Here is a 26,097-nt window from a genome sequence, read left to right as displayed (position 1 = left end):
GCGCCTCAGGAGGGGGAAGCAGTACTCTGCCAACACTATTTACAGTGCTGGTGGGGAGCTGTTGACCTCAACTGGGACCAATAGTCGAACCTCGGATCCAGGAGGAACAATGCAGTTTTTGTCCTGGAACACTGGACCAGCTCTATACCCTTCATAGGGTGCTCGAGGGTTCATGGGAGTTTGCCCAACCAGTCCACATGTGTTTTGTGGATCTGGAGAATGCATTTGACCGTGTCCCTCGTGGTATTCTGTGGGGGGTGCTTCGGGAGTATGGGGTTCGGGGCTCTTTGCTAAGGACTGTCCAGTCCCTGTACGAACGGAGCAGGAGTCTGGTTCGCATTGCCGGCAGTAAGTCAGACCTGGTCCCAGTGCATGTTGGACTCTGGCAGGGCTGCCCTTTGTCACCGGTTCTGTTCATAATTTTTATGGACAGAATTTCTAGGTGCAGCCAGAGGGAATCCTGTTTGGGAACCACAAGATTTCATCTCTGCTTTTTGCGGATGATGTCCTGTTAGCTTCTTCAAACCAGGATTTTCAGCCAGCGCTCGAAACTAACGGTGTCCCGATGTCCCGGGGACCATAAAAAATGTCATCGGGACACAAAATTATCATATCTGGGACAATCCCGGGACAATGGAAAAAAACAGATCTAGAAAAAAAGTTCTACATTAATATTATTCACAAAGCCGTAACACATACGTAGACATTCACCTAATTTGTCAATTTTAATTTTAAAACATTAACAGCGAAAAATACATAGTAGCTACACTTTCGATGCACCTGCATCCGTAGGCTACAGAGCAGCGCATTCTGTTCTAGAATCTTCGGCCGGAGTCCGCATTATATGGACTTGGAATGGAATTGCTACCGCACACGCTGCGCCGACTCTTGCCAGAACAAAAATGCTGAAGTGGTTGAAGCGGACCGACCGCGGGGAAGAAACTGAAAGCCCAGACATAACGTCTCCGGGACCTTCAGGATCCAAAGTGTCATCGCCTGGTCTGCAGGCAACGCTAGCAACTGAATGAACTTAATGAACACTGTTAGACACGTTATAAAATACAACAGGAATGATGCGGATGATATTGACGGAAGATACCGTTCAACAGAATAAGTGAGTTTTCTTGGTGTCTTTCTAGTTCAGAAAGTTTAGTCAGTCAGCAGCACAACTAGGCTCGGACCTGCCACTATGCTGATGTTCCACCCATGTTTCGGCAGCGAAAGTCCATAAAATGGATAACGGAAAGTTCATAAAAATGGGGAAGTTCATAAAAATGGATAATGGTAATGGATAACGGAAAGTTCATAAAAATGGATAACGGTCTCATCTCATCTCATTATCTGTAGCCGCTTTATCCTGTTCTACAGGGTCGCAGGCAAGCTGGAGCCTATCCCAGCTGACTACGGGCGAAAGGCGGGGTACACCCTGGACAAGTCGCCAGGTCATCACAAGGCTATGGATAACGGTAATGGTGAAAATTATAAGTTGGCCTTATAAATGCCAACAGATATTCAAGGTATAAGTAGATGAAATGAACATAAAAGGGGTCTTATTTTCAACTAAAGTGTACTGCAGATGTAGGGAGTTGAAACATTTTCTGAATGAGCTAGTTGGCCCCTTTAAATAAATGGGTATCTATTCATACAGTGAGATCGCCAAAGTTTAATAAACTGAAAATGCAATAACTGTAATTTTGAAGTAGATGATGTATAGGACATGTGTGTCGCTTGTGTCTTGTGACTTATTGTAAAAATGATATAAAGGGTTCAAAATCGCATAGTTACAAATATAATAGTAACTTCATATGATAATATTAACCACTGGTTATTTCAGAGAGGGAAAAAAATGGGGACACTATTGCTTCCATTCGGGACAATACAACACAGAATTCGGGACCACTGGGGGACACAAAGAAAAAAAGTTAATTTCGAGCCCTGCCTTCAGCATGCACTGGGATGGTTTGCAGTCGAGTGAGAAGTGGCTGGGATGAGAATCAGCACCTCCAAGGCCATGGTTCTCGACCGGAAAAGGGTGGCTTGCCCTCTCCAGGTTGGTGGAGAAGTCCTGCCTCGAGAAGAGGAGTTTAAGTATCTCGGGATCTGGTTCATGAGTGAGGGAAGGATGGAGCGTGAGATCGACAGGCAGATTGGTGCAGCCTCTACAGTGATGCGGTCGCTTTACCGGTCCGTCGTGGTGAAGGAACTGAGCCAAAAGGCGAAGCTCTTGATTTACCGGTCGATCTACGTTCCGACTCTCACCTATGGTCATGAGCTTTGGGTAATGACCGAAAGAACAAGATCACGGATACAAGTGGCTGAAATGAGTTTCCTTCGCAGGGTGGCTGGGCGCTCCCTTCGAGACAGGGTGAGAAGCACAGTCACTCGGGAGGATTTCAGAGTAGAGTCGCTGCTCCTCCGCATCGAGAGGAATCAGCTGAGGTGGCTCGGGCATCTTTTTCGGATGCCTCCTGGACGCCTCCCTGGGGAGGTGTTCCAGGCATGTCCCCCCGGGAGGAGGCCCCGGGGAAGACCCAGGACACGCTGGAGGGACTATGTCTCTCGGCTGTACTGGGAACGCCTCGGTGTTCTTCCCGAGGAGCTGGCCGAGGTGTCTGGGGAGAGGGAAGTTTGGGCTTCCATGCTAAGACTGCTGCCTCCGCTACCCGGCCCCGGATAAGCAGATGAAGACAAGACGAGATGAGACAAGAGTACATATCTGTGAATGGCAAAAGTATGTGAAACTCTAGGATTAGCAGTTAATTTGAAGGTGAAATTAGAGTCAGGCATTTTCAAATCAATGGGACGACAATCAGGTGTGAGTGGGCACCCTGTTTTATTTAAAGAACAGGGATCTATCAAAGTCTGATCTTCACAACATGTTTGTGGAAGTGCATCATGGCACGAACAAAGGAGATTTCTGAAGACCTCAGAAAAAGCGTTGTTGATGTTCATCAGGCTGGAAAAGGTTACAAAACCATCTCTAAAGAGTTTGGACTCCACCAATCCACAGTCAGACAGATTGTGTACAAATGGAGGAAATTCAAGACCATTGTTACCCTCCCCAGGGGTGGTCGACCAACAAAGATCACTCCAAGAGCAAGGCGTGTAATAGTCGGCGAGGTCACAAAGGACCCCAGGGTAACTTCTAAGCAACTGAAGGCCTCTCTCACATTAACATTGGCTAATGTTCATGAGTCCACCATCAGGAGAACACTGAACAACAAATGGTGTGCATGGCAGGGTTGCAAGGAGAAAGCCACTGCTCTCCAAAAAGAACATTGCTGCTCGTCTGCAGTTTGCTAAAGATCATGTGGACAAGCCAGAAGGCTATTAGAAAAATGCTTTGTGGACGGATGAGACCAAAATAGAACTTTTTGGTTTAAACGAAAAGTGTTATGTTTGGAGAAAGGAAAACACTGCATTCCAGCATAAGAACCTTATCCCATCTGTGAAACATGGTAGTGGTAGTATCATGGTTTGGGCCCGTTTTGCTGCATCTGGGCCAGGACGGCTTGCCATCATTGATGGAACAATGAATTCTGAATTATACCAGCAAATTCTAAAGGAAAATGTCAGGAGATCTGTCCATGAACCGAATCTCAAGAGAAGGTGGGTCATGCAGCAAGACAACGACCCTAAGCACACAAGTCGTTCTCCCAAAGAATGGTTAAAGAAGAATAAAGTGAATGTTTTGGAATGGCCAAGTCAAAGTCCTGACTTTAATCCAATTGAAATGTTGTGGAAGGACCTGAAGCGAACAGTTCATGTGAGGAAACACACCAACATCCCAGAGTTGAAGCTGTTCTGTATGGAGGAATGGGCTAAAATTCCTCCAAGCCGCTGTGCAGGACTGATCAACAGTTACCAGAAACGTTTAGCTGCAGTTATTGCTGCACAAGGGGGTCACACCAGATACTGAAAGCAAAGGTTCGCATACTTTTGCCACTCACAGATATGTAATATTGAATCATTTTCCTCAATAAATAAATGACCAAGTATAATTTGTCTCATGTGTGTAACTGGGTTCTCTTTATCTACTTTTAGGACTTGTGTGAAAATCTGATGTTTTAGGTCATATTTATGCAGAAATATAGAACATTCTAAAGAGTTCACAAACTTTCAAGCACCACTGTGTGTGTGTGTGTGTGTGTGTGTGTGTGTGTGTGATATATATTCCTATTCTAATAAAATTCTATTCCGCGTCTTTCAGAAACTCTTCCTTCTTCAGGCAACACATTTTGACGTGCAAATAATCACAATGATTCAATATACAGCAGGAGCGCCGTATCCGCAGGGGATAGGTTCCAAGATCTAACTCCAATAGCTGAAACCGCGGATAGCAGAGAAGCATATATAAAGATTGCTTTTCCTGTACATACATACCTATGATAAAGTTTAATTTATAAATTACACACAATACGACAACAGTAACTAATAATAAAATTGGATATGAAACTATATTCTACAGACAAGTGTTTTACCAGGAGATGCACCACTTGTAGTTTTCATACAAACTGTATCCGGAGAGCAACCGTGACATAACTCTGTCACTTGTGAGGAAACTGATGAATTGTTTTGATAAATTTCAGAACTTTGTTTGTGAATGTGTCTAAATAATAAAAAGAACATCACACGTTGGCTTGAAGATATGAAGTTTATCTTCTTGTGTTGAAAGACTTGCATTTTTCATATGAAACATATTGTGGAGCTGAGTGACATATTTAAATAACATTGGCTGGCGTTCAGGGGTGGCACGGTGGTGTAGTGGTTAGCGCTGTCGCCTCACAGGTCCTGGGTTCGAGCCCAGCGGCCGGTGAGGGCCTTTCTGTGTGGAGTTTGCATGTTCTCCCCGTGTCCGCGTGTGTTTCCTCCGGGTGCTCCGGTTTCCCCCACAGTCCAAAGGCATGCAGGTTAGGTTAACTGGTGACTCTAAATTGACCGTAGGTATGAATGTGAGTGTGAATGGTTGTTTGTTTCTGTGTCAGCCCTGCAATAATCTGGTGACTTGTCCAGGGTGTACCCCGCCTCTCACCCGTAGTCAGCTGGGATAGGCTCCAGCTTGCCTGCGACCCTGTAGAACAGGATAAGCAGCTACAGATAATGGATCAAATGAGGGCTGGCGTTAAGCGGTATATCAGATATATTCCATTCAGTGAGCATGATATTGAACAAGTTGAAGACGAGTTCAATATCATGTTAGCTGAATGGAATATATCTGATAGATCATGAAAAAAAAAGCCAGCCATTATTATTATTCATACACATTCCTTTCGGGTGTTCAACACGTTTTTCTCTTTCAAAATCCTCTGTATTTTACGAAGCAAACCTGGCAGCCATGTTTGTTTACACATTGCCACAGTCGCTTGCTAGCATGAAAGTTTTACATCTCCAACATATGACGTCATGTTGTCCTGACAACCATGCAATATCGTAAACCATATTCAACACTCATTCTCCATTGGGCAGAGTGACGTAATACATGCAAGATAAGCAATAGGCTAACAATATTGCATACTATCAAACCAAATGAATGAAACCCGCAAGAAGGGAACAGAACACGTCTTTATTCCATCGAAAAAGTGTCCTGTGTGTATAACAATTCCCGATATTTCACTGCGATGACATCACTCCCAGCGTTTATCCTGCTGACTCAACGCGCGTTGTCAAAATGGCGACCTGGTTCGAAATTAAAATTCTTTTGGATAACTTGTGTGTGTGTCCGTATAATATAAAGAACATTACACAGTGGCGTGAAAATATGAAGTTAATCTTCTTGTGTTGAAAAATAAGTCACGTGCTCCCTATACGTCCACCAGTCGAAGAGAAACTTCATACCTTGCGCAACTTTGAAACATCCTCCGTGCATGCGCATCTAGCGAATTCTACAAATTTGCTGAGCATGGACTGCATTTCCTTCTACTTTCCCCTGAACGATGATAGTTGTAAATGCTGATTTGTATTTTTGAATCAGATAGCAATTTTGTTTTCAACCCAATGAACTGGCATATTTCAACTTAATGATAGTGCCTATCACTTTGCTGATTATTCTTAGAACTAAAAGAATTATATCTGTTACTGTTAGGATATCAATATCATCTTAATATTTAGAGCTCTGATATCAGCATCATATAAAAAATAAAATGGAATCAATGTGTCACTGCTCAAGATTGAACAATGTGGTTTGGATATTCCAAACAGGTGCCTTTTCTTGTTTTTCCATCAGCCGTCAAGCTGTACAACGCCACCGTATAAAGTGTGCTACACCGTCTTACCATGTATACTGTATCCTTAAAGTGCATATCATGGGTAAATTCAGGAGCAGATCAATGTAATTCTATTTTATAGTAAACTTTGGTCAAATATCTGTCACATTTTGCATTTTGTGCAATTTTTTTTACCTCACGCAATACCAGAAAAATTCAGTTGAAATCAAGCCATTTGAGGCGAATTGGTCCGCCTCTGAACAAACTTGGCATTTGGATTTCCCGGGAAACATTGATTTTTGTGACGTCATCTGCGGGACGCCTCCTTCTGAATCCTACGTCAGCGCTGGTTTGTTTATGAGAAAACGACCTGGTGGTTTTCTGCAAATTTCTTCAACGTTATCACGTAATTATTAAAATGGTTAACAGATGTATCGTAGGAGGGTGTAGCAACACCAATCTTGATGGGATTAGTACTTATCGTTTCCCAAAAGACCGGACAATGAGAGAGAAATGGGAGAGCTTGGTCTACACAGGCTGTGCACTGAAACCATGCAAGCTCGCGCAGCCTGCTGGCGCTTCCGCAGGTGACGTCATGAATCTGGCTCCAGACTCCCTTGGGATTTTTCCAGACGCGTTTTGCTATTTTATTTTTTTCTGCTGTAGGCAAACAGCCTTGTGCAAAATTACCCTTCTGGATGAGTGTGTAAAGGGACATACTTTCATATAAAAAAAAAAAAATTGGTGCACTTTAACTCAGGTGCAATACATGTATATAGGAAGAAAGAAAGAAAAGAAAGAAAGCACAACTTTATTCATCATACACTTGTGAAATTTTCTCTCTGCATTTAACCCATCTGAAGCACTGAACACACACGTGAGCAATGAGCACACACACACACACACACACACCAGTGGGTTAGCCATGCTAACAGCACCCAGGGAGCAGTTGGGAGTTAGGTGCCTCGCTCAAGGGCACCTCAGCCCAAGGCCGTCCCATATTAACCTAACCGCGTGTCTTTGGATTGTGGGGGAAACCGGAGCACCCGGAGGAAACCCATGCAGACTCCACAACATGCAAACTCCACACAGAAAGGCCCTTGATGGCCGCTGGGTTCAAACCAAGAACCTTCTTGCTGTGAGGTGACCGTGCTAACCACTACATCATCGTGCCGCCCAGGAATCATTGGATATAAAAATCAGTTCATTTTGCTTTTCCTTAAGTTATTGAACTTATTTAAATTTATTTTACAACCCCGATTCCAAAAAAGTTGGGACAAAGTACAAATTGTAAATAAAAACGGAATGCAATAATTTACAAATCTCAAAAACTGATATTGTATTCACAATAGAACATAGACAACATATCAAATGTCGAAAGTGAGACATTTTGAAATTTCATGCCAAATATTGGCTCATTTGAAATTTCATGACAGCAACACATCTCAAAAAAGTTGGGACAGGGGCAATAAGAGGCTGGAAAAGTTAAAGGTACAAAAAAGGAACGGCTGGAGGACCAAACTGCAACTCATTAGGTCAATTGGCATTAGGTCATTAACATGACTGGGTATAAAAAGAGCATCTTGGAGTGGCAGCGGCTCTCAGAAGTAAAGATGGGAAGAGGATCACCAATCCCCCTAATTCTGCACCAACAAATAGTGAAGCAATATCAGAAAGGAGTTCGACAGTGTAAAATTGCCAAGAGTTTGAACATATCATCATCTACGGTGCATAATATCATCAAAAGATTCAGAGAATCTGGAAGAATCTCTGTGCGTAAGGGTCAAGGCTGGAAAACCATACTGGGTGCCCGTGATCTTCGGGCCCTTAGACGGCACTGCATCACATACAGGCATGCTTCTGTATTGGAAATCACAAAATGGGCTCAGGAATATTTCCAGAGAACATTATCTGTGAACACAATACACCGTGCCATCCGCCGTTGCCAGCTAAAACTCTATAATTCAAAGAAGCCGCCGTATCTAAACATGATCCAGAAGCGCAGACATCTTCTCTGGGCCAAGGCTCATTTAAAATGGACTGTGGTAAAGTGGAAAACTGTTCTGTGGTCAGACGAATCAAAATGTGAAGTTCTTTATGGAAATCAGGGACGCCGTGTCATTCGGACTAAAGAGGAGAAGGACAACCCAAGTTGTTATCAGCGCTCAGTTCAGAAGCCTGCATCTCTGATGGTATGGGGTTGCATTAGTGCGTGTGGCATGGGCAACTTACACATCTGGAAAGACACCATCAATGCTGAAAGGTATATCCAGGTTCTAGAGCAACATATGCTCCCATCCAGACGACGTCTCTTTCAGGGAAGACCTTGCATTTTCCAACATGACAATGCCAAACCACATACTGCATCAATTACAGCATCATGGCTGCGTATGTAGAAGAAGGGTCCGGGTACTGAACTGGCCAGCCTGCAGTCCAGATCTTTCACCCATAGAAAACATTTGGCGCATCATAAAACGGAAGATACGACAAAAAAGACCTAAGACAGATGAGCAACTAGAATCCTACATTAGACAAGAATGGGTTAACATTCCTATCCCTAAACTTGAGCAACTTGTCTCCTCAGTCCCCAGATGTTTACAGACTGTTGTAAAGAGAAAAGGGGATGTCTCACAGTGGGAAACATGGCCTTGCCCCAACTTTGAGATGTGGTGTTGTCATGAAATTTAAAATCACCTCATTTTTCTCTTTAAACGATACATTTTCTCAGTTTGAACATTTGATATGTCATCTATGTTCTATTCTGAATAAAATATGGAATTTTGAAACTTCCACATCATTGCATTCCGTTTTTATTTACAATTTGTACTTTGTCCCAACTTTTTTTGGAATCGGGGTTGTATTTTTTTTTAATTTGTTCAGATTATTTTAGTTTCTATTTTCAGACATGTTTACTACTTCTTTGATTCAGGAGCTTGCTTGGTAGCAAATCTGAATTTCCCTCCGGGGATTAATAAAGTAATTCTGATTCTGAACAGCAACAAAAACAGTTCCATGGAAAATTAACTCCGTTAGCAGAACTTCGTAAGAATAAACAAACAACAACAACGAGAGCAGCCCATTAGGAAATTCAAATAGACAGCCTTAACTCATGCAGTCTGTTCGTTCACAGCTCTCCACAGGCTTGCATAAATATTTGCCCCTTGAACCTTTCCACACGTATTAGCGTTACAACCTGGTGTTCGAACTAGTTTTATAGTAATGGTGCGAATATTTATGCAAGCAGAACTCTCACGGGGTTTTTATTTGACAAGTTTATCGATTTCCCCCTCAAACGTGACTATTGTAGGCTGTCTGTATTCATAACCTAACAATAAAGCCCATTTTATTTCCAGGTAGCAACGCTGGAAAAGTTCGAGGGGGTGAATACTTATGAAAAGCACAGGATCTGGTGAACAGGTTACCTCAGCATTCGACTCTCAGAATGTCACACGCTTATTACGGAATTTAAAAATAAAAAAGTCATTAAAACAGAATAACGGTTAGCTGGTTAAAGTGCTCAGGTGTCAGGCTTACACAGAGATAATGAGTAGGTTTGGTGGCTAGCTAGCTAGCACTATTTTTTTTTTCTTAGCACAACCACTTCATCACAGATCAGTTTCATCCTCTTCATCGAGAGGAGAGGTCAAGCACAAATTTAAAAATAAATAAAATGAGCCTTCGCTAACTGACAGCCCTACAGCAAGCTAGCTAGCTAGCTAACTAGTTTAGCATTTTCATTGACAAATCGCACCATCTCACTTGGCTAGCTAACCGTTAGCTAACAGACGTTACCGTTTTAATAAGCGGTATTGAATATCACAATTTTCTGCTTTCAAGCGAAAAGGCGTATTTATGACCTAAAACACTTGCGAATAGTAAAGATTCAGTTGATGAAAATGCGCTCGGCGGTCATTATGGTGGCCCGCAGATCCCCGGCCTCACCTCCTCCTCAGTCTCCGTCCTGAAGCACAAGCAGGCGGCCCGTTTCTTATAGCCGTCTCCATCATATGTCCGAGTTTGGTTTGACTTCAGTTTCATCATCTCGGCACGTCGACAACTGGCTAATATCAGAGCGCAAACCTCCACGAGATGCCGCGACTTCACACGCAAAGTTCACGAATGGAAACCCCGCGTTTTCAGTATAAGAAGTAAGTTCTTCTACGCTTCATTTTCCCAAAGCCAAGCGCATCTCCGCCACAGACGCCATTACTGAAACCGCTTACGCCGCGTGCGCAAGCTGGTAGCCAATGAACGGCTCTGTGCTAGTAAAGTTGCGTAAGGGCTGTTGCAGAATCACGGCCCTGTAACGCAAGGAACTCGTATCATAACACACAGCAATGCCACTGGAATCCCTGTCCCACAGGCATATGCTAAAAATCTTCTCTAAGAAACTTAATGGAAATCCTGTGGAATTTTAGCTCATGTAGAACCCAAGTTCTATAGAAAAAAACAGTTCTATCGGCACATTCTATTGAAAAAATTCCTCTAGACCCAGCAACTCCTATTGCTCCAGGTTCTTTTGGCATTCTTCCATGCAAACTGCACTGTTGATCAGGCCTTAAAATTTGTCACATATACACAAGTACTTGCAGTATATTTTGGAGTGAAAAAGAAAGACTTTATTCATCACACACTTGCCAAATTCCTCTCTGCATTTAACCCATCTGAAGCAGTGAGCGCACACACACACACCCAGAGCAGTGGGCAGCAGTTGGGAGTTAGGTGCCTCGCTCAAGGGCACCTCAGCCCAAGGCCGTCCCATATTAACCTAACCGCATGTCTTTGGGGGAAACCGGAGCACCTGGAGGAAACCCACGCAGACACGGGGAGAACATGCAAACTCCACACAGAAAGGCCCTCGATGGCTGCGAACCCAGAACCTTAATTCTTGCTGTGAGGCAAGCATGCTAACCACTTACACCACCGTGCTGCCCCAATTATTAAATATTTTAAAGTGCCATTCCACCATTGGATGTATTTTTTTGGCATAAAATACAATATATTTTATGACAACATGACTAGACAGAGAAATCTTTTAGCTTCAAAATGATATCTCATCATCTCTAGCCGCTTTATCCTTCTACAGGGTCGCAGGCAAGCTGGAGCCTATCCCAGCTGACTACGGGCGAAAGGCGGGGTACACCCTGGACAAGTCGCCAGGTCATCACAGGGCTGACACATAGACACAGACAACCATTCACACTCACATTCACACCTACGGTCAATTTAGAGTCACCAGTTAACCTAACCTGCATGTCTTTGGACTGTGGGGGAAACCGGAGCACCCGGAGGAAACCCACGCGGACACGGGGAGAACATGCAAACTCCGCACAGAAAGGCCCTCGCCGGCCCCGGGGCTCGAACCCAGGACCTTCTTGCTGTGAGGCGACAGCGCTAACCACTACACCACCGTGCCGCCCTTCAAAATGATATATCAAACACAATTTTTTGACAACGACAAGTATATTAATTTTGCGACCAAAGTCACCTACCCTTTTAATTTCCGCGCGGTAGTGAAACGTGATGTCATCGGCAGGTTCCCCTTCTTGTGTACCACGTCATGTGTGACGTGGCACAGATTATCAGCAATGGCGGATAGAACACGATTGTCAGCTTCGGAAAAGAAGCGAAGGAAAATAGCAAGTGATGCCCAAAGGAGACGATCGATGGTGAATATCGGCACAGCAATCGACAAGTGGAAATCGCGTTCTAGCCGCCATTGCTGATAATCTGTGGTACACAAGAAGGGGAACCTGCCGATGACATCACGTTTCACTACCGCGCGGAAATTAAAAGGGTAGGTGACTTTGGTCGCAAAATTAATATACTTGTCGTTGTCAAAAAATTCATTCTCATCTCATTATCTCTAGCCGCTTTATCCTTCTACAGGGTCGCAGGCAAGCTGGAGTCTATCCCAGCTGACTACGGGCGAAAGGCGGGGTACACCCTGGACAAGTCGCCAGGTCATCACAGGGCTGACACATAGACACAGACAACCATTCACACTCACACTCACGGTCAATTTAGAGTCACCAGTTAACCTAACCTGCATGTCTTTGGACTGTGGGGGAAACCGGAGCACCCGGAGGAAACCCACGCGGACACGGGGAGAACATGCAAACTCCACACAGAAAGGCCCTCGCCGGCCCCGGGGCTCGAACCCGGACCTTCTTGCTGTGAGGCGACAGCGCTAACCACTACACCACCGTGCCACCCTGTCAAAAAATTATGTTTGATATATCATTTTGAAGCTAAAAGATTTCTCTGTCTAGTCATGTTGTCATAAAATATATTGTATTTTATGCCAAAGAATACATCCAATGGTGGAATGGCACTTTAAGATAGATCATGGGGGTGGCACGGTGGTGTAGTGGTTAGCACTGTCGCCTCACAGTAAGAAGGTCTGGGTTCGAGCCCCGTGGCCGGCGAGGGCCTTTCTGTGTGGAGTTTGCATGTTCTCCCCGTGTCCACGTGGGTTTCCTCCGGGTGCTCCGGTTTCCCCCACAGTCCAAAGACATGCAGGTTAGGTTAACTGGTGACTCTAAATTGACCGTAGGTGTGAATGTGAGTGTGAATGGTTGTCTGTGTCTATGTGTCAGCCCTATGATGACCTGGCGACTTGTCCAGGGTGTACCCCGCCTTTCACCCGTAGTCAGCTGGGATAGGCTCCAGCTTGCCTGTGACCCTGTAGAACAGGATAAAGCGGCTAGAGATAATGAGATGAGATGAGAAGATAGATCATTGTGCATCCTGCTAATGGATTTATACTCATAAAGATAGATGCAGTGGTTTATTTCCACTAAAATGCACTTACTGCAGGTGGTGTGAAGTCTCAACTCGTACGAAGTGTATAAATTTAATACATTTTCCCAAAGAACAATAAACCTACAACTGTAACTAATTTTTAAGTTGTGTTTTTGTTGTTTTGCTTTTTTTTCGATTTAATATCATTGCATGATTTGTGCATCTCTTACATGTAATTATGCTCCTATTTGTTAATAAATCCATATTGTATTTAAAAATAATTCCTACTTGGGGTGGCACGGTGGTGTAAGTGGTTAGCACAGTTGAATCACAGCAAGAAGGTTCTGGGTTTGAGCCCACTGGCCGGCGAGGGACTTTTTGTGTGGAGTTTGCATGTTCTCCCTGTGTCTGTGTGGGTTTCCTCCGGTTTCCCCCACAGTCCAAAGACATGCAGTTAGGTTATTATGGGACGGCCTTGGGCTGGGGTGCCCTTGAGCGAGGCACCTAGCTCCCAACTGCTCCCCGGGCGCTGTTAGCACGGCTGCCCACTGCTCTGAGTATGTATATGTGCTCTGCTTCAGATGGGTTAAATGCAGAGAAGAATTTCACAAGTGTGTGATGAATAAAGTTGTGCTTTCTTTCTTTCCTCCTCCAAATAATTCAGGTGATCAGGTGAGTTAAATTGAAACCACTTAGCTGTGGCACTGAAATTTCATGACATGATCATGACATTTTAGCCATACTTACAACCTTTTGTTCAAAAAGTCAAATCATATTGCATGCCAGCAAGCTGTATATGGTCTGGGGTCCTCTGGGATCTCTCAGTTCCTGTAGTATGGTTTACCCAACAGTGGTGCCACCACTGTCATATAAAGGAAATATCCTTGAGTAGACACAAAAACACCAAGCCAATAAAAAATGTTCAAATATAGATTTCCTACAGAACTTGAGTTTTAATAGAAATTCTGTCCAAAAGGACACACTTGGCAAGTTCCATAGAACGCTAAGAAAAGCTTATAGAAACTTCTTGTTCTATAGGAAACAATTCAGTCTCTCATAGAACCATGCTGAAATCTTATAGAACACCAGAGTTCTATAGAAAATCCTATAGAGGGATTTCACTGACGTCACCCGAAACTGGAAGTAAACAGACCCTGCGCCATTTTGGAAGACCAACAAACTCGTGATTAGGGGGAAATAACGGCAGCGGTATGTGAACCCACGAGAATAAAGTGGAGTGGCAAACGACTTAAACAAACAAATCTGAGCTGTTTTATTTATGATTTATTGGCCCAACAGTAGACTTGAAAGAAACCTGTGTGAGACTTGGCAAAAAACTGTGGATATAATGGATAAGTCTGTGCATGATCTGCGGACACTTTGAGGTAAGCAAACACAAGAAATTCAGATTTAAAACATGCTAAATTGGCCCCAAGTTGATAACTGTATGAGGAGCAAGCCTCCCGGACTTCTACAATTTAATAATAATAATAATTTAGGATGGTTTGGGGCGGCACAGTGGTGTAGTGGTTAGCGCTGTCACCTCACAGCAAGAAGGTCCTGGGTTCAAGCCCCGGGGCCGGCGAGGGCCTTTCTGTGTGGAGTTTGCATGTTCTCCCCGTGTCTGCGTGGGTTTCCTCCGGGTGCTCCGGTTTCCCCCACAGTCCAAAGACATGCAGGTTAGGTTAACTGGTGACTCTAAACTGACCGTAGGTGTGAATGTGTGAATGGTTGTCTGTGTCTATGTGTCAGCCCTGTGATGACCTGGCGACTTGTCCAGGGTGTACCCCGCCTTTCGCCCGTAGTCAGCTGGGATAGGCTCCAGCTTGCCTGCGACCCTGTAGAAGGATAAAGCGGCTACAGATAATGAGATGAGGATGGTTTAGGGCTTGCTCTCCCTCCTATTATATAAATAAAGCATTGTTGTTGTGTAGGCATATATCATAAATACATATGTATAATGGACAAATTAACCTAAATTATGGATACCTTAATAGTAACAAAAAGTATTAATTTTTCAACTGAAAAGATACATGTTTAAAAGATAAATATCAACAAGATTACCTTGGCCATAACTATGTGTAGGTTATTCTTAATAACAGCTGTAATATCACGAACCAAGCCATTAACAACATAATTGTAAGCCTGTAGGCCTTTGTAGGCTTTCAAGTCATCAGCAGTGTAGGCACTGGGTGTAAACAGCAAATAGTTTACAATGTCTGGGTAGCAAACAGATGGCAGAATTGGTGTCCGGTCCTCCTTATGTTTCCATTCTCCCTTGCCCCGAGTCTTATCATATAGGTCAAACCCATCAATCACAACCAGTTTCTCCACATACCGTACCCTTTCTGCAGCTGGTAATGTACTCACATAACCAGAATTATCATCCATCGTGTCACTTTACTCTCGCTCGTACTTTGTTTTATATCGTGAGTGCATGTACTTGGTCTTCCAATATGGCGCCTAACAAAATCTTGCGGCGCGGTGACGTCATGCGGTAGCCCTCTATTGAGGTATTTCACTCACATGACCAAGTCATGTGACGCTGCCATTTTGGACGGCACGGCTCGAATTAGTTTGAATGCGAGGAAGGCGACAAACGAAAAACATAAGAAAAAGGAGCGAGATGCAGAAAACACCTTCACTATCCAGCGACGTAGGGCATTTACAGGGCGAGCAGAGGGAGAGGTATTTGCAAAAATTGAGGTTAGCAGGCTTGGAGAACGACGTTTACCTGCTTCCACCAGGATTGTTCACTGACAGCTAAGATTTGTTCACATTTTCATTTACTTTCGGTCCTCAGGATAAACAAAATGTTATTAAATGTCATTGAAATAACTTCTTAGTCTGTTGAGACATGGCCCGTTATAAGTTTTTCCTTTACTGTATTTACTAGTTTACTGAGCGCGCTCCGGGGCGGGCCGGCCGGCTGGCTGGCTAGCGCTCCGGGGCCGGCCGGCTGGCTGGCTAGCGCTCCGGGGCCGGCCGGCTGGCTGGCTAGCGCTCCGGGGCCGGCCGGCTGGCTGGCTAGCGCTCCGGGGCCGGCCGGCTGGCTGGCTAGCGCTCCGGGGCCGGCTGGCTGGCTGGCTGGCTAGCGCTCCGGGGCCGGCTGGCTGGCTGGCTGGCTAGCGCTCCGGGGCCGGCTGGCTGGCTGGCTAGCTAGCGCTCCGGGGCCGGCTGGCTGGCTAGCGCTCCGGGGCCGGCTGGCTGGCTGGCTAGCGCTCCGGGTCCGGCTGGCTGGCTAGCTAGCGCTCCGGGTCCGGCTGGCTGGCTAGCTAGCGCTCCGGGGCCGGCTGGCTGGCTAGCTAGCGCTCCGGGGCCGGCTGGCTAGCTAGCTAGCGCTCCGGGGCCGGCTGGCTAGCTAGCTAGCGCTCCGGGGCCGGCTGGCTCAGTAAACTAGTAAGTCCAGTAAAGGAAAAACTTGAGACTGAAAGGTTTTAACAGTCATCCAAATGACTGAACGTAAACATTGCTACAGTAACATACCAGCTACTGTTGTTGACATTAGCTAGTTTGCCGTCCAAAATGGCGGACACCGGGGCGTCACGTGACCCTGTGATGTCAGGTGAAATACCTCAATAGAGATCCACTGAAGACAATTTTTGCAGGGGGACCTTCAAAAGAAAACAAGAGGAGTCAAAAATGAGAAAGTATACTTTATTAACAACACAACATGCTACACAGATACAACTGAATTCTCAATTAAACGTGAAAATAAATAGGTATTTGCGGCATCAACAAACGTGGTATAAGCCTAAAAAGAGCTTGTAGACAATTCCTCAGCTGCATTAAAAAAATAGGTACAGAGCAAAGGTTGTTTTCCACAGAAATGAAGAACACATTCTTTACATTAGTTATCAGTGCTATCTGAACACTACTTGGTCTGTCGCTTGCTGTCTACGGACTGTAATTCCTGAGGTGGCTGATGCATATTGTTGCTATGGATCAGAGAATGTGGACAGATGGGATGTGACGCAGAGTTATCACGACTATTCTGAAATTATCCAAATGACACCGTCTCCTGTAAGCTGATCTGACAGTATATGCAAACCTGCCACGAGCACAAGCCATGGTACTGAGGTATAGCTGCTCAAGTGTGCATTGTTTCACAGGTGTTCTCTGTAAACTTGCAGAAGTATTTGGGTGGATCCTTAAACTGTAAAGTATAACTTTTTAATGCTGGCCAGAGCAAAAGACTTCTCCGCCTGGGTGTATTTTTCTTCGCCCTAGGAAAGTGACCGGTTGGTAAAAGTTAACAGAGGCAAAACTTTCAATGAGAAGAAGAAGAAAAATATGTATATGAGGAACAGTCCACATAAATTAGTCACAAGTGTGTTAAAAATGCTACTGGAATGTACTTGCAACGAGAAATCAGACATCTATCACCTACTCGACTATTACACCAGAGTGAGAAAGACTGAAAATGGTGTATTCAAATCTAAAATGCATGATCTGTTTATCTTGCAAAATACACACACCTAGCCTTCAACAAATGGTGAATATTCACGCATCAACATGTATAATAAAGGCAATCTAATAAAGATAAAATCTAGTCAGTACAGGGGGTATTTAAAAGGAACAAAAAATATATATATAATCAGCTGCAGTTAAGCAGAAAGCCCTACACAAACTATAGGACCACTACACATCACGGTCAGAACAGTTCTTCTTCTAATTCTATATCCCCCCTGACCTTCCACGTCACATGAAGTACATTTGAAAAGAAAAAAAAAAAAAAGCAAATCAAAACAAAATTTGAAAAGCACCAAGTAAGCACCATTAATTGACTAAACACTTATATGCAGCCTAATTCACAGATTCTAAAATTATTCCACTTTTTTTCGTTTTTTTTTTTTTACATGTAACTGATTGTTATAGACATGATATTTGTCAGTCCCACAAAGGTGGTTGAGTGGACGACATCCCGTTGTTAGAGGCTGTAGATTAGTAAGTGGTGCCAGGTTGTGTCGTATTATGAGGTAGTGCTGAGGATGAAGTAGTTACTGTTCCTCATCTTCATCCTCCTCTTCTTCCTCAGAAGACTCCTGAGATGCCTCCTTTTCCTGTTCACATAGCATGTAACAAAACAGGTCAGCTTACATTATCAGTATGAGCCCACTTGGACAACTATATTTGAGCTGAACAGCAAACAGCCAAATGTTGCTAAAAAGAACGGACTCTGTTTTGAACAGAATATGGATTTTTAGCTCCATTACCTCCTTCTTGGGCTTCCCCTTTAGCTTCTTTTCTGAAGATGATCCTGCTTTCTATAGAGAAACACTGCTTTAGTTCCAAATAGCAGAGTTTTTCCTTTAGTTACAACAGACTATGTTAAATTTGGCCATTAAATTTTATGGCCCAGGATATACTAAAAATACTAAGGATAACGAATAACTGAAGAAAAAAAAAAAAAGTGTACATTACAAACCGCCGACACGTACATCACCTGTGGGCTAGTCCGTTTTCCTGTTGTCTGCCTAATCTACAACCCTGTATGTTGCTCTCATCACGTACTTTTTTGGCCCGAAGTTGTGCATTATTATGTTGCATTTAGTTATTTGGCAGACGCTTTTATTCAAAACAACTTAGAAGTTAGGTAAAATTATGCCGCTTTTCCACTACAAACGCGGCTGAGCCGTGCCGTGCTGAGTTGGGCTGAGTCGGGCTGAGTGGGACTGTTGAAGTTGCATTTCGACTACAACCGCGCTGAACTGTGCTGGCTGGAAGTGGGTGGACACATTGGGTGGAGTTAGCGAAAGTGGGTGGACGTCAGGTGATGTCGTTAAGCAGCGCAAACAGTGACATCAGTGATCTTTTAAGCGGTAGTCTCACGACCCGGATAGTAAACAATAAACATGGAGGACATGGAGTCGTTAGTGTTGCTGGTCTTGGTGCTGTGGCTTGTTGTCACCGACAACAGATACTGGCAAGAGCGTATAGATGAGGCGAGCCGCATAAGGCTTCAGAAATTCTCGTAATTCGTAATTCTCCTTCTTCCGGGTTTACGGTGTTACAGATCCCAGCGCGCTCGCGGGGCGTGTGTGGGCATGTGAGGACACTCCTCCTCACCAATCAGTGCACAGGGGAGTGTCTGCTCACGCCCCCAGCCTCACTCGGCTCGGTTCGGCTCGCTTCAGCCCCACTCCAAAACAGTGCGAGTTTTAGGGGCTAAGCAGGGCTGAAGCGAGCTGAGTCGTGCTGTTTTTTGGTAGTCGAAACGCGAGCCGTGTCGGGCTGAAGTGAGCTGAAAAAGGGTAGTGGAAAAGGGCCATAACAGTCCAAGAACTCAACAACTGATCCATTTAGGATTAAGGTGCTTCCTTGCTTCTTCACAAACTTGCTTGAGCTTCTTTTAGGGACGCGCCCACTCGAAGTGATTTGGCATCCTAGAAGGACTGGAACTACTAGTTCACATATCATGACCAAGCACACACACACACACACACTAAATACAAGTTTCTTTTTTTTTAATATAATTACATTTTTATTTATTTTTCAATAATAGACTTGTCATAAAATTCTTTATGTAAAATTACATTTTTAATTTCCAATTGTTTCTTTTTTTAAAAAAATCATCATCATGAAAGTTTGGATATTTGATACAATCTAGAAGCAGGTGCTTGACATTTTCTTTTACACCAAGTTGTACATTGATTGGAGGTTGTTTTTTTTAAAGAGAAATTGTGTATCAAGTAGACATTTTCCAAAGCTGAGTCTTGTAATTATCCTTTGTTTGTTTGTCAGAATATGTGGTACGTGTTGTAATATTTGGTTCAAGTTGTTGGAAGAAATCTACCAGTTTGAGAATTATCCTATTTGTCTTGCCTTATTGTAAAAATAACATCTTTGATATGTTTTGTGATATCAGAAGTGGTAAAAAAAAATATTTTATATATAAAATTTACCACTGGGAGGTCCGTATCATGAAATACCGTGACCAAGGTCTTGAAAATACTGACAGAGGCCATGGTATTTCACGATACAGACCGACCTTAAGCTGGTAAATAATTTTTTTTTTCTTTACCAAATTCTAACAGAAAATGAGAGCGCCTGAAAGGGAAACCATATTTGGAACAAACCTGCTACAAGACGTGAGCGAGGATGGCTCATACACCTCACCATTTTTCTTTGTTGCGGACATGAAAAAAGTTGCACAGCAACATGTTTAGTTCTTTGCCAGGCATGTCTTCCACCTTTCAACCTTCATTTAGGTTTCGACAGAACTTCCCAAAGACATCGAGGTCGTAGGTCGTCTTTTTTGTTGTATTTTCTGCCCGTTGCTCCTCAGTAAACTGCTGGATTTGCTCAGCGTTAGTAACAGTTACAGGTTTTTAGCTTTCTCCCGAAATGTTTTCTTTTATTTCGTCTTCATCAGGGTAGTAAAACTCGCTTTCGCTATCCATACTGTAAAATTAATGCTATTATACTGAGAGATGCGAAAATAAATGTTGGCAAAAAATTGCTACGTTTGTTGTTGTGAACGAGCGAGTCGCCAAAGGTCCGTATCGTAGGATTCCGGACTGCTCGCGAGCCAATCAGAGTGCATGATTTGATGGAAACCGGACCACGAAAAAAAATAGGTTTTATTTACAGATCTTTTGGCCAATTTATCAGCCATTTCATTTTCTTTAATACCCACATGAGCTGGAATCCAACAAAAGAAACAACAACCTCACCACTCATAAAATAAAGCTGGTACATAAGATATCGGAAATCTAATAATTGTCATTATCTTCCTTTTGAATTTTTTTCTAAGACAGACAAAGAATCAGAAAAAAACATCACACTGAAAAGGTTTATCAATAAAAAGGTATAAAGCCTTTGTAATTGCTAGTAACTCAGCTCTTAAAAAAAAAAAAACATTTGAGATTTTATAATCTCTTTGAATGTTTAGACTTGGAGTTACAACAGTAGTGAGACCAGCTGTGATGTATGGATTGGAGACCGTACCCTTAACGAAGAGACAGGAGGCAAAGTTGGAGGTGGCGGAGTTGAGGATGTTAAGACTTGTGATGGGAGTGATGAGGTTGGACAGGATAAGGAACGAGCACATCAGAGGGACAGCACATGTGGAGAGCTTGGGAATTAAGCTAAGAGAGATGAGACTGAGATGGTACCGGCACATCCTGAGAAGAGATGCAGAGCACGTGGGAAGGAGAATGTTGAGGATGGAGCTGCCAGGCACACGAAAACGAGGAAGGCCAAAGAGGAGATACATGGATGTTGTGAGAGAGGACATAGAGAAGGATGCGGAAGACAAAGAGCAACAGAGACGAAAGATCCGCTGTGGCGACCCCTAATCGGGAGCAGCCAAAAGATGATGATTTATATTAAATTTTATATTAAACTATATTATAGAAGACTTAATTCAGAAACAAATTGGAAATCATTTGGGGGGGGGGAACGGACAGGATGTGGAAAAACAGGGAGGCTTGTAGCCAGTTATTTGTTGAGGATGGAGCTGCCAGGCACACGAAAACGAGGCAGGCCAAAGAGGAGATACATGGATGTGGTGAGAGAGGACATGAAAGTGGTAGAGAAGGATGCGGAAGACAGGGAGCAATGGAGACGAAAGATCCGCTGTGGTGACCCCTAATCGGGAGCAGCCAAAAGACGATGATTTATCTCCTCATCTCATTATCTCTAGCCGCTTTATCCTGTTCTACAGGGTCGCAGGCAAGCTGGAGCCTATCCCAGCTGACTACAGGCGAAAGGCGGGGTACACCCTGGACAAGTCGCCAGGTCATCACAGGGCTGACACATAGACACAGACAACCATTCACACTCACACCTACGGTCAATTTAGAGTCACCAGTTAACCTAACCTGCATGTCTTTGGACTGTGGGGGAAACCGGAGCACCCGGAGGAAACCCACGCGGACACGGGGAGAACATGCAAACTCCGCACAGAAAGGCCCTCGCCGGCCACGGGGCTCGAACCCGGACCTTCTTGCTGTGAGGCGACAGCGCTAACCACTACACCACCGTGCCGCCAAGATGATTTATATTAACTATATTATAGAAGACTATTAATTCAGAAACAAATTGGAAATCATTCAAGAGGGGAAAAAAAAAAAAAAAACAGGATGTGGAAAAACAGTTATTTGTTGAGGATGGAGGTGCCAGGCACATGAAAACAAAGAAGGCCAAAGAGGAGATACATGGATGTGGTGAGAGAGGACATGAAAAAGTGGTAGAGAAGGACGCGGAAGACAGGGAGCAATGGAGACGAAAGATCCGCTGTGGTGACCCCTAATCAGTATGGAATCAATTTTGTGCCAAAATGTTCATACAATACTTTTGAAATATCAAACAAAAACGACAAAATCAAAATACAAAAAGTAAATTTTTTTTAGACTGGCAAACAAATTATTCGTGTAATCATGCAAAATATCAGTCTATTACTCTTCAGAAACCTTTATTTTTGTTCCGCGTCTTTCTCAGTTTTGTTTGATGTAATTTATTTTGGTTGCGATTCCAGCTTTCTCGTTTGCGCTCCCTGACTTTTTGCTTGCAGTTTTGGCACAAACTTCACGTGTGGGTGGGCTGTCCAGGAATGCATTCCCATTGGCCAACTTGTGTTTGACTGACAGCTACGCTCAGCCATTCCCCCGGAGGCTGTTGCGGCCATTTCCTACTCGGATTTTGGCGGACTGTTTGACGAGTGACCGATCCATTGACGGTAAACAAGGATCGAGTGGACTTCAGTGGCGACTATGATATTGAATTAATTCAACAAAGTGTAAGTGCGGGACAAATGTGTTGTATGTGTTGCAGTAGTGCACATTATGCAGGCGTGTTTAACGTTAGCAAGACAGCTATTATATTGGGTAGTGGAGCTAAGGCTAACATTTGACTTGCCACGAAACGCCTGCATAATGTGCACTACTGCAACACATACAACACATTTGTCCCGCACTTACACTTTGTTGAATTAATTCAGTATCATAGTCGCCACTGAAGTCCACTTGATCCTTGTTTACCGTCAATGGATCGGTCACTCGTCAAACAGTCCGCCAGAATCCGAGTAGGAAATGGCCGCAACAGCTTCCGGGGGAATGGCTGAGCGTAGCTGTCAGTCAAACACAAGTTAGCCAATGGGAATGCATTCCTGGACAGCCCACCCACACGTGAAGTTTGTGCCAAAACTGCAAGCAAAAAGTCAGGGAGCGCAAACGAGAAAGCTGGAATCGCAACCAAAATAAATTACGTCAAACAAAACTGAGAAAGAGGGGCGGCACGGTGGTGTAGTGGTTAGCGCTGTCGCCTCACAGCAAGAAGGTCCTGGGTTCGAGCCCCGGGGCCGGCGAGGGCCTTTCTGTGTGGAGTTTGCATGTTCTCCCCGTGTCCGCGTGGGTTTCCTCCGGGTGCTCCGGTTTCCCCCACAGTCCAAAGACATGCAGGTTAGGTTAACTGGTGACTCTAAATTGAGCGTAGGTGTGAATGTGAGTGTGAATGGTTGTCTGTGTCTATGTGTCAGCCCTGTGATGACCTGGCGACTTGTCCGGGGTGTACCCCGCCTTTCGCCCGTAGTCAGCTGGGATAGGCTCCAGCTTGCCTGCGACCCTGTAGAAGGATAAAGCGGCTAGAGATAATGAGATGAGATGAAAACTGAGAAAGACGCGGAACAAAAATAAAAAGGTTTCTGAAGAGTAATAGACTGATATTTTGCACGATTACACAAATAATTTGTTTGCCAGTCTAAAAAAAAATTTACTTTTTTTGCATTTTGATTTGTCGTTTTTGTTTGATATTTCAAAAGTATTGTATGAACATTTTGGCACAAAATTGATTCCATAAATCAGGAGCAGCCAAAAGAAGAAGACTTGGAGTTATGCTGCGTTCATGTGCTATGGGAAGATGATATTTTCCAGTTGGGAAGTGGCATTTACCAGTGTGTTGTGTTCACATGCTTTTGTTGTTGTTGACAAATTAAAGATGGTGGACCAGATTTAGAATCTCATCTCATTATCTCTCGTTGCTTTATCCTTCTACAGGGTCACAGGCAAGCTGGAGCCTATCCCAGCTGACTACGGGCGAGAGGCGGGGTACACCCTGGACAAGTCGCCAGGTCATCACAGGGCTGACACACAGACACAGACAACCATTCACACTCACATTCACACCTACGGTCAATTTAGAGTCACCAGTTAACCTAACCTGCATGTCTTTGGACTGTGGGGGAAACCGGAGCACCCGGAGGAAACCCACGCGGACACGGGGAGAACATGCAAACTCCACACAGAAAGGCCCTCGCCGGCCACGGGGCTCGAACCCAGGACCTTCTTGCTGTGAGGCGACAGCGCTAACCACTACACCACCGTGCCACCCAGATTCAGAATCAGGCCTGTTATTTGGCTAAAACAATTATAGATTGCCTTGTTCATCAGCTGCAGCAGGAATACGAGTTATCAAAAGTCAAAAGGTAAATAATGCTGAATATTTCCTGATCATGACAAGTAGAGATTTTCTTAACACATTGAATGCCACGCAGTTTTTGGAAGTTTGGCTGTAGCCACAATGAGAGTAGCCAGTATCTAGATCATTGTTGGCATTCTTTGGACAGCCACAGAATATTTTGTATTAGGCTATAATATACATAACATGACTCGTTTAAAAGGTGAGAGTCAGCTTTCCGTAGGTGAAAACCACTTCTTTCTTGGTTCATAAGCTAGTCTTGTACCGCTCGCCGCCATGTTGAAAAGGTTAAAGTTCATCTCATCTCGGCAACTCGTGTATCAAAATTTTCTACGAGTTGCCCAGTGGAAAATACCACAAGAGGGGGCGTTCATGTGTGCTTTCCATGTCGGCGTTTGGTATTTACCATAATTCCCATAGCACATGAACGCACCATTACAACACCAAAATCTTTTCTCCAAGAACACAAAGCAGTTTTGTTAGAAAGAGGGAGGGGGAAATGCAATAGATTTTGACATCATGAACGGTGTACTAAAACTTAAATGGCTAAAGTCTTTTCTAAATAATAGTCACTCTATCTGGTACTACATACCCAACCTCATTTTCAATAAGCTTGGTGGAATCGACTTCCTATTAAAATGTGATTTTGAGTTAAATAAACTTCCTCAGACACTTTCTGACTTTCATCAACAGGTCCTCCTTTATTGGAAAATAATATTTAAGCATAATTTTACCCCTCATAATTGCCCAGTGTGGAATAATAGGTATATATTGGTTAATAGAAAATCTATTTTTATTGAGGAATGGTTTTCCAAAGGTGTGTGGGCTATTGCTCACTTTATGAATGATGGACAGATTTTACAACATGGTCATTTCTGTCAGAAATTTCAGATTCAATGTACAAAAAGAAAATACAACCAAATCATAAAGGCTATTCCTGTACCGATCCGAACTATGGTGGAACAGGATATGGTGTACTCTGACATCTCTCCTAGACTGAGACAACTTTGGATTGAAGGTGTCGAATTTTGTAATAAAAAGTGCGATAAATTAAGACGTTCCTTACAAAATAATTGCTTTCCTAATTCTGTCAAAAGAGATTACATATTAAAAGATTTTGAAACAGTAGAAATTAAAAAGATTAGAACTAAATATCTCTGCTTTCTAATTCCCTTCAAAGCGAAAGAAATACAGTTCAAAATTTTGAATAGAATTTACCCAACCAAAGAATTTCTTAAGAAGAAATTTAAATTTGAAACTGGTAAATGTGTGTTTTGTGAAACAGAGGAGGATGATTTGGAACATCTTTTCTTTCTATGTGATTTAATACAAAGATTTTGGATTGATTTTCAGGCTTGGCTACAGTCTAGGGGGATTCAGTTTGCCCCTTTATCCATTAAAGAAATTAAATTTGGAGTGTTTTTAAATAATAAAATTGAATATGGTATTAATAATTTACTACTTTTAGTTAAACACTTTATTCACAAATGTCGTTTTTTTAAAACTAAACCTTATGTTACACACTGGAAGAATGACCTCAAGCTTTTTGCCAAATCTTTAAAGTTAGTTGAAAATAAGGATGTTGGTTATTTTATATCCTTTTTGGATGATTTTGATTTACTCGATTAACATACGAGTGATTCCACGCTTATGGGTACTGAAATGGGGACATGAACTTATTTTTAAAAATTCACCTAAAACCATTTCTTTTTTTTACCATCAGGTCACAAAA

The 26,097-nt window shown here is 43.4% G+C and overlaps 2 protein-coding genes across 4 annotated transcripts in view; both read right to left on the bottom strand.

Moving 5' to 3' along the window:
• Positions 1-10,422, bottom strand: part of nudt3b (nudix (nucleoside diphosphate linked moiety X)-type motif 3b) — a 54,694-nt gene extending 44,272 nt beyond the window's left edge. The window contains exon 1 of the mRNA XM_060919317.1: positions 10,146-10,422. Within this exon, the coding sequence (XP_060775300.1) occupies positions 10,146-10,244 (99 nt within the window). The 5' untranslated portion in view covers positions 10,245-10,422. The remainder of the gene's footprint in view (positions 1-10,145) is intronic.
• A 6,186-nt stretch (positions 10,423-16,608) lies between these two features.
• Positions 16,609-26,097, bottom strand: part of hmga1b (high mobility group AT-hook 1b) — an 11,740-nt gene continuing 2,251 nt past the window's right edge. For 2 of the 3 annotated variants that reach the window (XM_060918229.1, XM_060918231.1), the window contains exons 4-5: positions 18,164-18,214; positions 16,609-18,010 (exon numbers count right to left, since the gene is read on the bottom strand). In XM_060918229.1, coding sequence (XP_060774212.1) covers positions 17,948-18,010; positions 18,164-18,214 — 114 coding nt within the window. In that variant the 3' untranslated portion in view covers positions 16,609-17,947. The remainder of the gene's footprint in view (positions 18,011-18,163; positions 18,215-26,097) is intronic. The other variant, XM_060918232.1, reaches the window with a different exon arrangement.

This window comes from Neoarius graeffei, chromosome 4 (genome assembly GCF_027579695.1).
Source record: "Neoarius graeffei isolate fNeoGra1 chromosome 4, fNeoGra1.pri, whole genome shotgun sequence".
Lineage (NCBI taxonomy): Eukaryota > Metazoa > Chordata > Actinopteri > Siluriformes > Ariidae > Neoarius > Neoarius graeffei.
This window is presented reverse-complemented; position numbering and strand designations above follow the sequence as displayed.